At 38.7% G+C, this 16,542-nt stretch overlaps 1 protein-coding gene across 2 annotated transcripts in view; it reads right to left on the bottom strand.

Annotated features, from left to right (window-relative positions):
* Nucleotides 1-16,542, bottom strand: part of LOC144210936 (matrix metalloproteinase-17-like) — a 70,149-nt gene that overhangs the window by 24,201 nt on the left and 29,406 nt on the right. For both annotated transcript variants that reach the window (XM_077737904.1, XM_077737905.1), the window contains 2 exons: nt 15,198-15,330; nt 10,766-10,910 (listed from right to left, as the gene is read on the bottom strand). In XM_077737904.1, the coding sequence (XP_077594030.1) occupies nt 10,766-10,910; nt 15,198-15,330 (278 nt within the window). The remainder of the gene's footprint in view (nt 1-10,765; nt 10,911-15,197; nt 15,331-16,542) is intronic.

The following is a 16,542-nucleotide window of genomic DNA, read 5'->3' as shown; positions in this document are numbered from 1 at the left end:
TAGCAGCAGTAAGCGGTGGACGCCCCATATTGGTTTCTAGCCAATTGCAGGGCACATTGAAACGAACACACACACTCAGACCTTAGGACAAGTCAGAATGTTTAACCAGCCTATCATGCATGATTTGGCGATGTAGGAGAAAACCCACACAGGCACTGGGAAAACATGCAAACTCCACACAGAAAGGTTGGAACCCAGAAGGGATTGAACCTTTGATCTCAGAACTGTGAGGCGAACATGCTAAACAGTCAACATCCGTGATCAATTGCCAAAGTACTGTTCACATTTATGAGCTAGAGCAGTGTTTCCCAATCACTGTGCCACAGCACACTGGTGTGTCGTGAGTGAATTATCATTATACTAAATTAAATCATAGATTGTACTATTACAGGGTTCATCAATTCTTGGAATTCATAGGCTAAACCTACATCTCAGAGAGAAATAGGATCATTTTGAAAAGGAAAAAAGTATTAAAAGAGAGAGAAAACTAATGGCATGTTCGCCCGAGTGGGTTTCCTCCTGGTACTCCGGTTTCATCCCACATTTCAAAAACATGCATGGTAGGCTGATTGGACACTCCAAATTGCCCCAAGGTATGGGTGTGACTGTCTGTCTCCTTGTACACCCTGCGATCCGCTGGCCACTGATTCAGGATGTCCCCTGCCTCTGGCTCAGAGTAATCTGGGATAGGCTCCAGCACCCCCTGCAACCCTAGAGTAAGGGAATTTATCAAAATTTCAATGGGGCCTCACAGAAGCAAGTAATGTAGTAGTGCAGTTTCTTTTTTTTTTCAACGAAGCCACTGTGACCTAGAAAAATATTCAGAGACGACAAGCCTATCTGACACAAAGTAACTTAACTTTAAAAATAAATTAAAATAAAAAATTATAAATTCCATTAATAGTCTACTGAAACAAGACTTTTCACATTCTTGTGAAAAGTTTAAAATGGCAAGCTTCCCCTTTAATCAATTTCACAGTTGACGGATGGTCGTGCTATTAAGAAACTATCGGGACGCCACCCCACATCCCGCAAAAGCCAAGATGAAGCGAAACAATCATTTGATGCTCGCTCAACTAAGATCTCATGTTGCGTCATGTTTGACAATAGTTTGTACTCATTTGACTTGCGTGCCTTGCTGCACAATATTTCTTCATCAACATAATATTGAATCTTGCCAATAGGATCCTTCCATTTTTTTTCTTCTGCTGATATTCACTTAGCATTGCTTTCCATGGTAATGCAAAAGAGTCTATCAGCTCAACTACAGTATTGTCACGAATATAAGGCGCACTTAAAAGTCTTAAATTTTCTCCAAAATAGACAGTGCGCCTTATAATCCAGTGTGCCTTATATATGGAAAAAACAGGAAAAACAAAAACAAAAAACCACCACTGTCTGATATTTAAAAAACACAAACGCCTGAACTGAAACAATACTGTTAAATATGCAGATGCCATTTTAGTTTACAAAATCTACCATCATATAGCTCCTCCCCCACTGCAAGATTTTATACAAAAAAATCCAAAACATCAACAATGGCTGGCTCTAAAGGTGACTGTGTAGTGAGTGGTTCATACCTGGAAGTCAATAGCAATTACCGTATTTTCAGGACTATAAAGCACACTTAAAAGTCTTAAACTTTCTCCAAAATAGACAGTGCGCCTTATAATACAGTGTGCCTTATAATACAGTTTGCCTTATAATGCAGTGCGCCTTATATATGGAAAGAATGCCATTCATTGAGGGTGCGCCTTATAATGCGGTGCGCCTTATAGTCGGGAAAATACGGTAATTCATATGCCTAATTAGCAAATGTGTCTACATTGAGGCTTCACAAATGAGCGGCAACTAGTCGGTAGGAGCATGTGAACTCATCTAAAAATGTGACGGATTCAATACCGACAATGTAATAACTTTTTTCGTGCAAATTTTCATACACAGATGTGCCCACGTGGCGCATTTATTCATTCAGTAAGCGGAGGTTCCCAACTGCCGCCAGACTCTCTTCCAAGGTCATTGCAAATTGCTTATCCGCGGCAAACAATTCACCTGCTTATTAAAGCTAATTCCCAAGAACGAAAGCAGGTGATTGTGTTCGGCGTGTAAATAAAAATAAATGTCTGTCCAAATTGCTCGCATTGGGTCGTGAGAGCGTGGGCCGAGGGGATACAGCGGACAAGTCGGCCAAGGTCACAGCCCCGCTGTTCTGCATCTCAAACAATGTGCAGTGTTCTAGGGAAATGCTAGTGTTTATTTTTGGTGACTGTAGGGGCATAACAAATGAGCCAGGTGTTATTTCCCCATGGTATCTTGCAGAAATTGGATTTACTTGATGGACCGGACTCAGGGATCGCCTCAGGTAGTAAATTTCCCATTTTTAATTATTGATGGCTTTGTATTTGTCATCTGGTAAGTCTACTTAAGATTTTTCTCAAACTCAGAATGAGCCTGTACTAATTAAGTCTGTGCCAGAGTGTTAGTTTTAGTTATTTAAAAACAAGCACCCAAACAGAACAAAACAGAAATCAATTTGAACTGTATTTCATTTAAAACAATAGAATATACCGTTTTTACTCGCATATAATCCACCCACGCATATAAAATTGTTGAATTTTACAATTTCTAGTGTATAAGCCACCCCCTGACTCACAATTTTCACCTCCATATTCATAATTTTAATAGGGAGTACAAATGTGTTACTTTGAAGGGAAAATCTTAAGAAAAATCATCACATATGGCATTTCTCAGATACTGTACGAATCAAAAGCACATTATTTGGGTCATTATTATAAGGAAGTTAATAGCAATTTGAAAAAAGAAACTATTTTGATAAGAACCTGATGCTTTTTAATGACAGACTGTTAGGGTCATTAGTCTCACATTTATTCTATATTTGCTCGCAATGAAGAACACTTTGATTTACTTAGCTCATCAACATTCGAAAATTCATTTTTAGTACATCTGCTTGTAACCGTGATAAACAATAGGAAGGTCACTCCTCTCTCCAGCTTGAGATCTGAAAATAGTTCTGAAAAACATCGAGAAACATCGTCTTCTGAAAGTATTGTCCACAGCGCTCCCTTGGGAAGATCCGGCAGACCTTCAATTGTTTTGAGAACTGACATGCATGTTGTAAATCTTATGTAATAAATAAGCAAGAGATGCGTTGATTCGGCAGAATGGTATTGTCCGAAGGTGCGTGAGGATCGATTCTCTCTTGCAAGACACTGGTTATGAGTCATATGTCTGTTTTATTTGTGAGTCCAATTGGGAATGCCTATTGGTGAACCTATCATTTTTTGGTCCTTACAATTTTCTTACCAGAAGTTTAAGATGTTGTGGCAGCCACATTGCTTCTAATGTCAAAATATCTCGATTCTTTTGATGTTTGATATTACTGCAATAGTTGTCAATTGCTCAGCGCGTCGATGAGGAATGATGTATATGTGTGTCCTTGATTAGTCAAGAGGCAAAAGTGCTGCACCTAACCGTGATGTGACCAGGGTAAAAGAGAATGCCTTGCCATTCTTATATTTCCATATATTGCTATTCAAGTTCCTTATTTTCCGGACTACTAATCACAGTATTTTATCATAGTGTTGGGTTTATTCTGTATTACTTTTATAATAGTCGTATTAATTCATTTCTTTGTTAAATCATTCTCTTTCTATTCTCTGTATTAATTCCTTTCTTTGTTTAAATCATTCTCTTTCTATTTTCCAAGTGTTGCGAGGTCACGCCAAGTCATCTTTAACCTGGACGGCCTGTTCCAGGATGGTTATACAAACATTTGGTAAAATACTTTGATTGTTATTGTAGTCCCAGATGTTGTTTTTACTCATACGTGATGGAATGATCAACAACTCTGTAAATTGTTTTGATTCATGACCATAAGAGTGGGACGAAAACGTCTATTCGAGGAGACGTTCGGAAGTTGTAAGGTGACACTTGCTGTAACGCTCCCCTTCGGAGGCTTTTATCTGTTGTATCCATTTCTATTTAATTAAATGTCAATAATTGAATAAGATGTCTTCCTGCAGTTATTGATAATTACGGACGAAGGTAATTATTAATGAACCTAACACATAGTGTCCACTATGTAGATTGTCACTTATACTCCAGTGTGACATGTGTGAAATTATTCACACATTACTAGATCGTTTTACATTATTTTCATACTAAACTGCGCTCTCGGCCTGTGTTGCTCATTTCAACACTGACGGTGGGTGGGCTTTCGGCCTATCCCGTCAGGGGTATCCATGGCAAACCGTTGGATTTACCTGTAACTTATAAAAAACAACTGAGAAAGGCTAAAAAAAATGTAATTTCTCTCTTCAAAATTTTTCAGCAACATGCTTATTTATTTATTTGTTTATTCATGTTTATTTATTTATTAACTCCTATATATTTATGTCTAAAATGCCTTTCCTATATCTGCATTCTCACCCTCTTGCTACTGTGACAGTGAAATTACACGAATACAGGATGAATAAAGTAATCTAATCCAATCCAATACAATTTTTTTTTGTCCGACAAGAGCATCTTATATCCGAATAAATACGGTACTATGTCTTGATAGTTCCAATTTGATTGCTCACATATTTCAAATTAGCCCAACCCGTGCAGCAAGAACTATTTAGCATTCAACTATATTTTGCGCTCAAACTAAATTTAGCTGTCCTTTTCAATTATTATTTTTAATTAGCAGATATAAAGGGGTTAGGGAAGCGCAAGAATCCTCAATGGTTAGTAAACACAAGTCTGAATTGTTATCATATCTCATACAACCATGTAGAAAAACATGGTGTTTTCTTAACCGTGCCTCCAATGTTAATTCCACTGTTATGACAATATTTTACAAATGGTAAATATAATAAATTTTCTAAGTCAGCTCATGTGCAACCAGAATAAATTTTTTGACATTAAGCTTTTCCTTCACATACTTTTGCTCAAATGTACGCCTCATTTCTACTTATGCCAAAGCAAAAAATGCATGATTTGTGCTGGACTTGATGTTCCTTAGTGCGTATATTTGTTGATGTAAGCACTACTTTATGTCTGTATTACATTTGATTGATGTGGACAAAGCATACTGTGTTCTCAGTTATTTACCTGTGCGTCAATGGTGTACTGTCAGTTACCCATGGTTGTGCTAAGCAGCCACTGGGCTCTATACATACAAAACTCTGACAAGTACACTCTAGGACAGGGGTGGGCAAACTATTCCACAAAGGGCCGCAGTGGGTGCGGGTTTTCATTCCAACCCGGAAAGAAGACACCTTTTCACTAATCTTATGTCATACAATTGCAATCAGTGGATTGCAGTCAGGTGCTTCTTGTTTTCTACAGAAATCTTATTGGTCAACAGGTCTGTCCCCGTCTGGTTGGGACAAAAACCTGCACCCACAGCGGCCCTCGAGGACCGGTTTACTGTCAAAGCCATTTTCAAGACGGACTTTTCAAGAGAAAAAAAGGCTGGGCATAATTAAGAAAGGTCGGACAACTCCAAAGCAAGCAAACCTGTCACAACCGGGAACAAACATTTTCTGCACTAAATTGAATAAAAATGCATGCCAGAATTACGACAGGACAGGCTCGACTTACAGCATTAGCTTCGAAAGCGATAGAAAAGAACGAGGAACAAAAGACGGATGGATATTGTGTACAGTTAAAAAAAGTAAAATATGGCTATATTATATTATATATACATCTAGGCCTTTTTAAGAGCAATAGTATAGGCACTAATTTCTCCCACATGTGCTATCACAGTAAGGGGTGAATATGTAAAATCCAATGCCAACTTGCTGCTTGTCCCGCAAAGTAAAAAAAAAGCCTTGTTCAAGGTAGACACAATTAACTTGGCAATTAACCCTGGAGCAGGAATTTGCATTTCCTCTGTGACCCAGGGGCTAATAGGCTGGAACTGCTAACGCTATTCAAAACATAAAGTGGTCTTCGTCTTTGGGCAACCTTTTTTTGTATCGCTGGCTCTCATTTAGGTCATGGCTGCTGAGCTCAGGTCTGCTGATCCCAGCTGACTTTGGTGTGAGCTGCCGGGTTCACCCTGAACTCTGCCAGATGATTCAGGACAAATCCTAACGGATCGATCTTACTCTCAAACCAGTAACAAATGATGTTTTTTTTTAATCTTTTTTTGTTCAGCAACATATCTAACATACACATTTTCATACAGCCTAAGTTCCAAAAAACAATTTTAGATAGAGGATTATCAAAACACGCATAATCACACAGACTACTGAATTACCCCCAACTAATTTTACTTACCAACATTTACTACAATATAAATAGTTATTTGTCATAGTTTATTAAAAGAATAAGAATGTTGCATGTTCTCCTCGGGCCTGCGTGGGTTTCTCCGGGTACTCAGGTTTTCTCCCACATTCCAAAAACATGCATGATAGACTGAATGGAAACCATAAATTGCCCCTAGGTGTGAGTGAGGGAGTGAGTGGTTGTTTCTTTAGCCCGATTGGCTGGCCACCAATTCAGGGTGTCCCCAGCCTCTGGCCTGGAGACAGCTGGGATTGGCTACAGTACCCCGCACGATCCTAATAAGGATAAAGTAGTTCAGATATTGAGATCAGATAGTAATGGTGAAGTCATTGTTGCGCAGAGTGCACCTCGCTACAGTGTAATTATTCTTCATCTTAGCTTAACAGAGATGTACTTGAGTATATTCTGTTATAAATTGAGTTGATTGTTTTTGTTTATTAAAGTGGATGTGTCCTCTTCCATAACGCAAGCTCTCATAACTTTGAGACTAGTAAAAGTGTCTGTGTTGGCCAGAGAGAATATAAGACTGCCATCTCTTAAAGCTTATTGGCTTGTTTCGCGGACTGAACTAATCAGCAAAGTTTCTGACTTTGACAGACATGCATGATGATAAAATCTGTAATATTTTATCCAACTTGTGGGCATCAGAGAGCAATTATATATCAGGGAGACTCCCGGAAGTTCCGGGAGACTTGGGGTGTTTGCAGTTTTGCAATGTCAGAGGAAGTTGAAGAATCTGAAGACAAAACAAAAAACATATATATTCTATCTATCACGGCCCGGCAGTTGGTTAACACGTGGTCCACACAGCTTTTGGGTCCTAGGTTCAAATCCAGGTCAGTCCACCTGTGTGGAGTTTGCATGCATGGGTTTTCTCCCGGTACTCCGCTTTCCTCCCAGATTCCATAAATGCCTCGTAGGCTGATTGGAAACTGTAAATTGCCCCTAGGTGAGTGTGACAGTGAATGGTTGTCCTTCCCCTCGTGCCCTGAAGCTGGCCACTGATTCAGGGTGTCCCCCATCTCTGGCCCGAAGTCAGCTGGGCTAGAATCCGGCACCCCCCACAACCCTACTGAGTATAAACCCCCTTCAGTTTGCTGCTCAAAGCAGTCTCCTCTTTCCCTCATAACTAATACTACTACAACCACTACTAACTACTACTGTATCTTATAATCTGGTGCGCCTTATATATGAAACTAATTTTAAGATAGGCGATTCATTGAAGGTGTGTCTTATAGTGATCATTAATTCTTTTTTAAATGTTCTATATGCATACTACGGACATTGCACCTTGCTGCATGAGGCAATACTGTACACCAATGAACTAAGGTGATGTCTTGTCAGCTGAGATAGAATCACTAACACACATACTGCAATTAGACGACAGTACAAACACCTGTTACGACATATAAAACATGCATCTGACAGCGAGATCTACTTTCAACAAGTGTTGAAATTCATACACTGGCCATTGCTGTCAGATTGTCTAAGTCATTTTCACGCACTCAACCCCACAATGTTTGTTTTGATGGCATTTATACAGGCGGAAGAGGGGATAGCAGGGGAAAATTCAGACTTCTATGAGCACTGTGAAATGTGCTAATAAGAAATCAAGAGGAACCCAAGAGCCTTGTAACTGAAATAAAAACAAAATTCAACCATCTCAAATATTGCATTTTGCAGATATGTGTAGCTATTTCTCGGTCCATGGCAGTTTGAAAAACGTTGTTTAAAACTGCAGCTATGTCTATCTATATCAAAGCTCTCTACAGCATGAAATGGAAATTAATGGAGTTTTATTTAATTTTAAAAAATAATAGGCAAGGCAACTGACAGCCAGAAGTCTGATGGCTATGGATGGATTAGTAGTCCAATATGGCTCTGATGACATGCTTACCCTGTTATGACCTCATCATTCTGCAAAACTGCTAGACCAGTGCTTTTAAACAGGTCAAATAATGACATTGAATCTATGTGGTGAGAGCTGTACAATGTCTTAACACTGGAGTTGCCCAGAGAAATTTGCTTCTTCAGGCAAGATTTTTCTTGGCGCCCATCAGTCATGGCAAACTATAAATGTGGGGACTTCTCTACGCCTCTCTGCGATATTTTTTCTTTTTTTCGGGTTTTGAACATTCGGGGGTTATTTTCCCCTCCACATTTTGCACTGCACGCTTGCCCGTCTCAGGCCCCCCTGCCACCTTCCCTTTGTTTTGTCTTGGAGGGGGTACTATCACGTTTTGTTTGGATTTTGGTGGATGCGTGTGTGTGCTGGCTGGGTGACTCTGTTTTCTCTCCTCATGTCCCTCCTAGCTTCCCTTTCCTCTCCTAGCCAGGTTTTTTTTTATATTTTGTGATCAGAACCCTTGTCTAAATATTTAAACGCAAGTGTTTGGTTGTCTTATGTCGGAGTGTTTCCTCGTGTAGCTTGTTTACTTTGTGTACCTTGTTTACTTTGTGTACCTTGTCTACCTCAGATTCAGATTTTTTTAGGCCAGGAGAGAAGGCCTTGCAGGCCCTGACGGTCCACCACTGGTACCTTGTGGACCTTGTCTACCTCGTGTACCTTGTCTACCTTGTCTACCTTGTGTACCTTGTCTACTTAGTCTACCTCGTGTATCTTGTCTACCTTGTCTACCTCATGTACCTTGTCTACCTTGTCTACCTTGTCTACCTTGTGTACATTGTCTACCTTGTCTACTTTGTCTACCTCGTATATCTTGTCTACCTTGTCTACCTCGTGTACCTTGTCTGCCTTGTGTACGTCATATTTTGCCTCTTCATCTGTGTGCGTCCGCCCCGTTCAGTTTTTATATTGACTTTTTCCCAGTTTATGTATTGACCATTTTCACATTAAAAATCTTGAGTTGTACACCAAGACTTTCACCGCCTTTTTCCTGCCTCTCATCCTGGGTTCTGTCCTCGCTGCGTACTTGAGCCAGTCGTGAAATGGGTAACCACAGTAACCAAATACAAAGTCCTATCTTTGAAATGTGAGGAAAAAAATGGTCATTAATTCAAGTCTCCATGGGGTAAATATTGCTTAAGAAATTGTTTTTTGGGGGGTGAACTAACCCTTTAATGTGCACATTAAATCCATGCAATATTCAGGCCGATGGTGTTCAAAAAGTAACTTAGCAATAAACCTTTCCTTTCACAAGGATCCACACAAACATTGTATTCACTGATTCGGCTTAGTGCTGATTTAACCAAAGGCTCATTAGTTGCAGCAGCAAGCTTGCTTAGCTCAAATAGTAACCTAATGAACCAAAATCTGTAGTAGTTAATAATTATAGTAAATTCATCATAACAGTTCATTATTCACATCATTAGATTACCACAGTCTTTTGCCCCGTTTTTGCTCCACTTCTCAGAACCAAGATTCTTTTTTCTTGCTGGATATAATCTGAATAAAACATGATGCCAAAAGTGCTCTACTTTTTTCTCCTACGCTAGTTTATCCAGACATGTCTGCATGATTCCAGGGTGGTGAGTCCTAGTAGCAAGAGTGACTATCGCTTACGAGTTTCAATGTGGATTTTCACATTTTCATCTTCATCTTCTGTATCAAACATAAAGAGTTTGGCCAAATGGGCGAGCCATCCAACAATGCTGATTCTATCTCACTGTTGGGGTCAGAGTTGTCGACATGGGGTTTCGTAATAGTGATTCCAGCTTTGACAAAAGCTCAAACTACAGTGCTGGCCGACATTTTGGCCCAGGTATCCACAATCCATTCTAAATCGTCACATAACTCATGCGACCCTGCTTGTCAGTGTGTGTATGTCACTACTATTATGTCTGCCATCTGACATCCCTCCCTCCCCAAAGCCCTTCGCGACATTGCTTCTCCCGGGTGCTCTTTCATGTTCAATGCATGGTTTGAGTCTATCTTCCAAGCTTTCACACCCGTATCCTCTTGTCATTCACGTCAAGCCTTTCTTCTGTATTTATGGTGTAATATCATTGACAATTGAGAGTATTTTTGAGGATTAAAAGCGTTACGAGAAAACGGAAGACAACTACCTCACCACTCGTCTGGGATGTTTTGAATGGATTTACCGTAATGGTTAGAGTACGGGGATGGGCTGTTTTTAGGTTCTGCTCATTTGACCATGAGAACATGAACGTCCACAGGGTTGACCACATAAAGTAGCGTGTTGGTTCATACAAAATTTTGAATTTAGTGCAAACACACAGCGCACACCGAATGATTGGGCGCAGCGTCTATTTTAGAGGAAAAAACTTATACTTTTATGTGGGCCCTATAAGTGTGAAAACTGTATGGACTTCACAGAATCAAAAGGTCTATAATGCCAAACTGTTGTCATGTTGTCCATCTACTGTTATTTGTGCACTATGTGGTGAAACTGTGGTAAATCTCATTATACTTGTATAATGACAATAAAAGCATTCAATTCAGTGTACAATATCGAACTCAAGCAAAGGCTTTTTTGTCGTTCAATACCTCCAAGATAAATGCCTCTTGGTCCATTTGTTTAGCGTGTTCAGCGTGTTCAGGCTGCGTTTCCGTCGTCCTATTGTCCCTTCTGTCACAGGCACATCTGGTAGAGAACATCTGGGGGTATTCATTAGACCCAATGTTGCCTGATCTGAAAAGAAACAAAAGTGTCCAACATGAATCAAATACATCAAATTATAAATTAAAATCCATTAAGAAAACGTCTTCTAAATTTGAAAAATACATGATGTTGCTAGTGACGCAGCCAAAATTGCTAAGGCGTATGACTAACACACGTTGCAGTGGGTACATGCATGTTTAGGTATCGCACTGGTATATAACTGTTGGTGCCAGGATAAGTGATTACACAGTAATAAGGAGTTTGACTAACACCAACGCTCACAGATGATGTCATGACACTGGCTTCCCTACTAGACATCACTAACACTGTCTCCAAATCTACCGTCCTATAATATCCTAGTCTGCACCCTTCCCGACTCCTTGCTCTCCTGTGCTTGGCCTGGCACTCCATTCTCATGCGGCCGTCCCGGCACTAGCCGCCGAATCTAATGGTGGACATGACGCTAGCGATGCCATTGGGGCAGACAGACGTGGATAGTGGCCCGCCGCCCTTCTAGAGCGTCGCCGGGACGGGCCAGCCCGACTCAGGTTTTTTGTTTGTTTGTTTGGACACTGGGTTTTTGTTGTTGTGGTTCTTTGGTCCGCTCTGTGTCCATGTGTTTAACCATTACTATCTACAATACTGCTGTCTTTCCTGCTGGCGATCCTTCAAGTGACATAAGTGTTTGTGATTGTCTTGTCAACCCCTTTTGGTGTGTTGAAACCCTGTGTCTCAGTCAACCCGAGTCAGAGTATTGTTTGAGTTTTGTTGGTATGCTGCTTCACTTCGTGTTTTCCCCAGTAAATTTGTTTTGTTATGTTTTTGTATTTAACGGTTTCTTTTTGTGAACCACCTTTTTTTATTAAACCGTAGGGTGCCCGCACCCCCTTGTGTCCGCCTGTTTTACCTGCATTTCGGTCCAAATCCACTTCATTCACCCGAATAATCATAACAACATACATATAAAGTCAGTCATGTTTTTGGAATGTAAACTGTACAAATCTTCTTTAAAGCTATATTTTCCGAATTAACACGAAAACTAAACAGTGGCAAATGAGAGGATAGCAAACTCCTTTGTGGCAAACTAAAACCTTTTCAGCCTTTAAAGACACCCAGATTTATCATGTGCACTTTCTACTACTCGGGCGGCCCAGTCGCGTGAGTGGTTAGTGCGTCACCCCCACAGCTCTTGGGTCCTGGGATCAAATCCAGGTCACATCCACCTGTGTGGAGTTTGATAATTGGCACCACTCACCCGCTCTTGTGTATATCATGGTACAGTCATACCTCTACTTGATAAATTAAACCATTTTTTTCCCCCAAGTTGAAAATTTCGTAGGTAGAGCAGTACTTTATATGTAAATTCTCTCATTCGTTCCGTGGTCCTCACAAAACTACCAACTAAACCACTGTGATCACTGTGTCCCAATTTTGTAATAAAGATGTGAGAAACATGCAAAAATGAGAGAAAATTATCTTTTTTTAAATAAGCCATTAAAAGGAATAAACATATAAAATCTATTTGTGCTGAAGCGCAGGGGCAAAAGTGTCAGGAAGCTAACGTTAATCAGCAAAAGCAGAGAGCACACGAACACCCTTAATATACTTAAAATTAAGAAATCAAAACAACATTCAATTGAAGTTTTTAATCTTTTTCATTAACGTTTTATGATTTTATTTGGCATCTAATTTTTCAATCATTTTATTTTTTGCTTCTTACCTGTTTCGGTTTAGTTCCATTTTGGCAGTGCTTGTTTACGGATGTTTTGAGAAAATCGATCTAAAGACAATTGCCTTTGACAACTAATCACGTTTCTAAAATGCACGAGTCAAACATCGCACGACTTGTAAACACTTTTACAAGATGTTTTTTCCACAAAGTCGGAAATTTCTCCCCCATTTTTTTCTGATTTGTGCTGCTGGAATGGTAACTGCTTCCTTCTCAGCCGCCTGAATTCCTCATGTATTTATGAGCATTGCATTATCTACTGGTCTGTTGAGAGTTCATTTTGATGCCCCTCGACCAACTCATCAATGTTCTCCCTCAACCAACTCATCAATGTTCTCCTTACTGACCACCAGCCCCATCGCATGCCTCCGCGACACAATTTTGCCAACCAGAGCTTGTGTTTCAGGCTGAGGCTAGACTGCAAGTGTGTTCAAGGCACTGAGCAACACAGCTTCCTCCAAGCATAAGTTCAAGCGCACAACGACGACGAACGGCGATCAAAGAGACATGTGAGAATCCAGAAACACTGAGAGCTGTTGTTGTGTGACAGCCAATGAGAGCCCAGTAGAGTGTAGTGAAATCAATGCATCTGCAACACTCGATATAAAATAATAAATACAGGAAAACTTTTGACGTTTTCTTAACTTGGATCTTGTTTTCGTATTTTGAGGCACTCATTTGCATCACAAAAGGTTTCATAACCTGAAAATTTCATACCTGAAGGCATTCAAAAGTAGAGCCACGATGGTATTTGTACGTATAATGTGCAAGACATCCTTGCAACAACATTATGCATAATTGAGAAGACTATCAGATCCAGCAGTCAGAGCTGTCGTGAAAAAACTTTGTCCACACATCACCATGTTTTGCATGTTTGTGCCACTTAACTTACCAGAGTGGACCAGTACGTCTTTTGGTTTGAATTTCCTCTGTTTAAATTATTCCTTTCTAATTTTATTTTGGCTTCTTCCCAGCTAACCAATTTCGTTATACACAGCAATGTATGATGACAATAAAGGCTTTTGATATTTGAATTTTTTATTTTTTTCATTTGTCCACACATCACCATGTTTTGCATGTTTGTGCCACTTAACTTACCAGAGTGGACCAGTACGTCTTTTGGTTTGAATTTCCTCTGTTTAAATTATTCCTTTCTAATTTTATTTTGGCTTCTTCCCAGCAATTTCGTTATACACAGCAATGTATGATGACAATAAAGGCTTTTGATATTTGAATTTTTTATTTTTTTCATTTTTCGCCCAACAAAATATATATATATATATATATATATATATATATATATATATATATATATATATATATATATATATATATATATATATATATATATATATATATATATATATATATATATATATATATATATATATATATATATATATATATATATATATATATATATATATATATATATATATATATATATATATATATATATATATATATATATATATATATATATATATATATATATATATATATATATATATACATATATACATATACATATACATATACATATACATATACATATACATATACATATACATATACATATACATATACATATACATATACATATACATATACATATACATATACATATACATATACATATACATATACATATACATATACATATACATATACATATACATATACATATACATATACATATACATATACATATACATATACATATACATATACATATACATATACATATACATATACATATACATATATATATATATATATATATATATATATATATATATATATATATATATATATATATATATATATATATATATATATATATATATATATATATATCTGTGTAACGCACTGTCATCTGGGTTATCATCGAAGATTAATTATAGTGTACATAACAATACATTTTCTGGCCCAGTGGCTCGGTGGTTAGCACGTCAGCCTCACAGATCTGGGGTCCTGGGTTCAAATCCAGGTGGGTCCACCTGTGTGGAGTTTGCATGTTCTTCCCGGGCCTCTGTGAGTTTCCTCCAAGTACTCCGGTTTCCTCTCACATTCCAAAAACATGTAAGGTAGGCTGATTGGACACTCTAAAACTGCTCCTAGGTATGAGTGTGGTTATGAATGGTCATCCGTCTCCTCGTGCCCTACGATTGGCAGGCCACCGATTCAGGGTGTCCCCTGCCTCCGGCCCAAAGTCAGCAGGGATAGGCCCCAGCACTCCCCACAACCCCGGTGAGTCTAAAGCGGTTCAGAAAATGACTGAATTACAATACATTTGCCTGGCTCTTCTTTCCCAACACCGATCAATGTAATACGGGAAAATAGTCTTTGTGTTAGTGTGTGAGATAGAAAGAAACCCGTAAAATGAACTGCACTGTTTATCAGGGTGTATGATGATTTATGGTATGTTTGTGAGGCAGCATAGGATGTGTGCACTTGTCATTCTTAGACTGTCACCATGTTATATTCACCTCAGTACAATTTCAGGAGAGACAATACATTTGCATCCAACAGTCTTTGATAAATGCTGTAGACATGCACAAAAAAAACGTAGGTAAACATGTATGTACCAAAAACTCCGGTCTCCTTGAGGCCGCCGAACTTCTGCATGGCTTTGATGGCCTTTGTCAAGGCTTCCTTGGTCTGAAGCTGGCCAGTTACTGGGTCAGGAGGTGGGAGGTAACCGAACTTGCTCAGCCAGTCCTAGAGAGAGAAGCGTGTAAAACATGTAGTTCAGTTAATAATTTCTAAAACCAGGAAACACAATAGTTTTCTTTTTGTAAAAAAAATAAAATAAAAAATATTATGGTTCAGACTTTTAGGTGCTGATCTTTTTCACGTTTCAAATTTTGCAAACAACGCTCAACCGTTGGACAAAATGTTCTGGGCATGGTACCGCGCTAAAATACAATAATACACAATCATGAAGCTCGAGGTTGCAAATTTCATGTTTATAATCATATGGTTCATCCAATTACAAGTATTTGCGGGATATTTTCCAAATCAGGTATTGCAAAGTCAATTTTTAGTGTATATGAAATCAAATTTAGCTGGATTCTTTCTTGGCGCAAGAACATTCATATCCAAACTTGCTGTGAGAAAATTCAATCATTCATGTACAATCCTGCTCTGCTCACTCCAATGAAGACAAAAAAACAAACCTTTGTGGCAGGCGTAAGACATACAAGATAGCGGCAATTGTTGGCTAATTTAACTGGCAAGCAAATACAGTGAAAAGGCAAACAGTAATTTGTCATTCTTGGGTGCACAGTTGATCGTTTCAGTTGTTTTAAATTTACATTTGTGGAAGCAAAAGTAGAGCTGAGTCTGTGTTAATGCTTATGAGCCACTGCACTCATTCTGGACTCATTTTGCCATGAAATTGTATTTGTGTTAAAACCTTCCCAAGCCTCTTATCGTAATTCATCACTGGGCAATTTAGTTTTTGTTGTTAGTGGTGTTGTGTAGAAGGGGCACACATGCGAAGACACCTCCAAATTGACAAATCATCCTCCTGGTTTTGCTTGGCCTCTCTCATTTTTGCAAACAGTTTTTAACTAAAGCAAGTATGCCAGCGTTTACAACTTGCAATAAATCAGCATGCTGTTTATTCTGCCACTGACAGCAACATTTCTAATCTTGAATTAATATTCAGGGTTGAGTGTATTAGCAGTTTTAACCTTCAGGTAAGTCTCTCTCAGGCATCTTCAGCGTTTCTGCCTATGTCTGTAAATGCCCCAAAAACTTGATGTGCTTGACAAAAAAAATGTTTTCTCCAATTTAAAACATGCCTCCTTTCAAGCTTGTGTGCGAGTGTGTTTCAGGAAGTCGCTTGTTGGAAAATAGGGATTTCAACAAAAACAACAACAACAAAAAGCCAGAGAAAACACCATAGAAATTGTGAAATACAACTAA

This window comes from Stigmatopora nigra, chromosome 17, assembly GCF_051989575.1.
Source record: "Stigmatopora nigra isolate UIUO_SnigA chromosome 17, RoL_Snig_1.1, whole genome shotgun sequence".
In the NCBI taxonomy this organism is placed as follows: domain Eukaryota; kingdom Metazoa; phylum Chordata; class Actinopteri; order Syngnathiformes; family Syngnathidae; genus Stigmatopora; species Stigmatopora nigra.
Note: the sequence above shows the minus strand (reverse complement) of the source record. Positions and strands in the feature narration are given on the sequence as shown.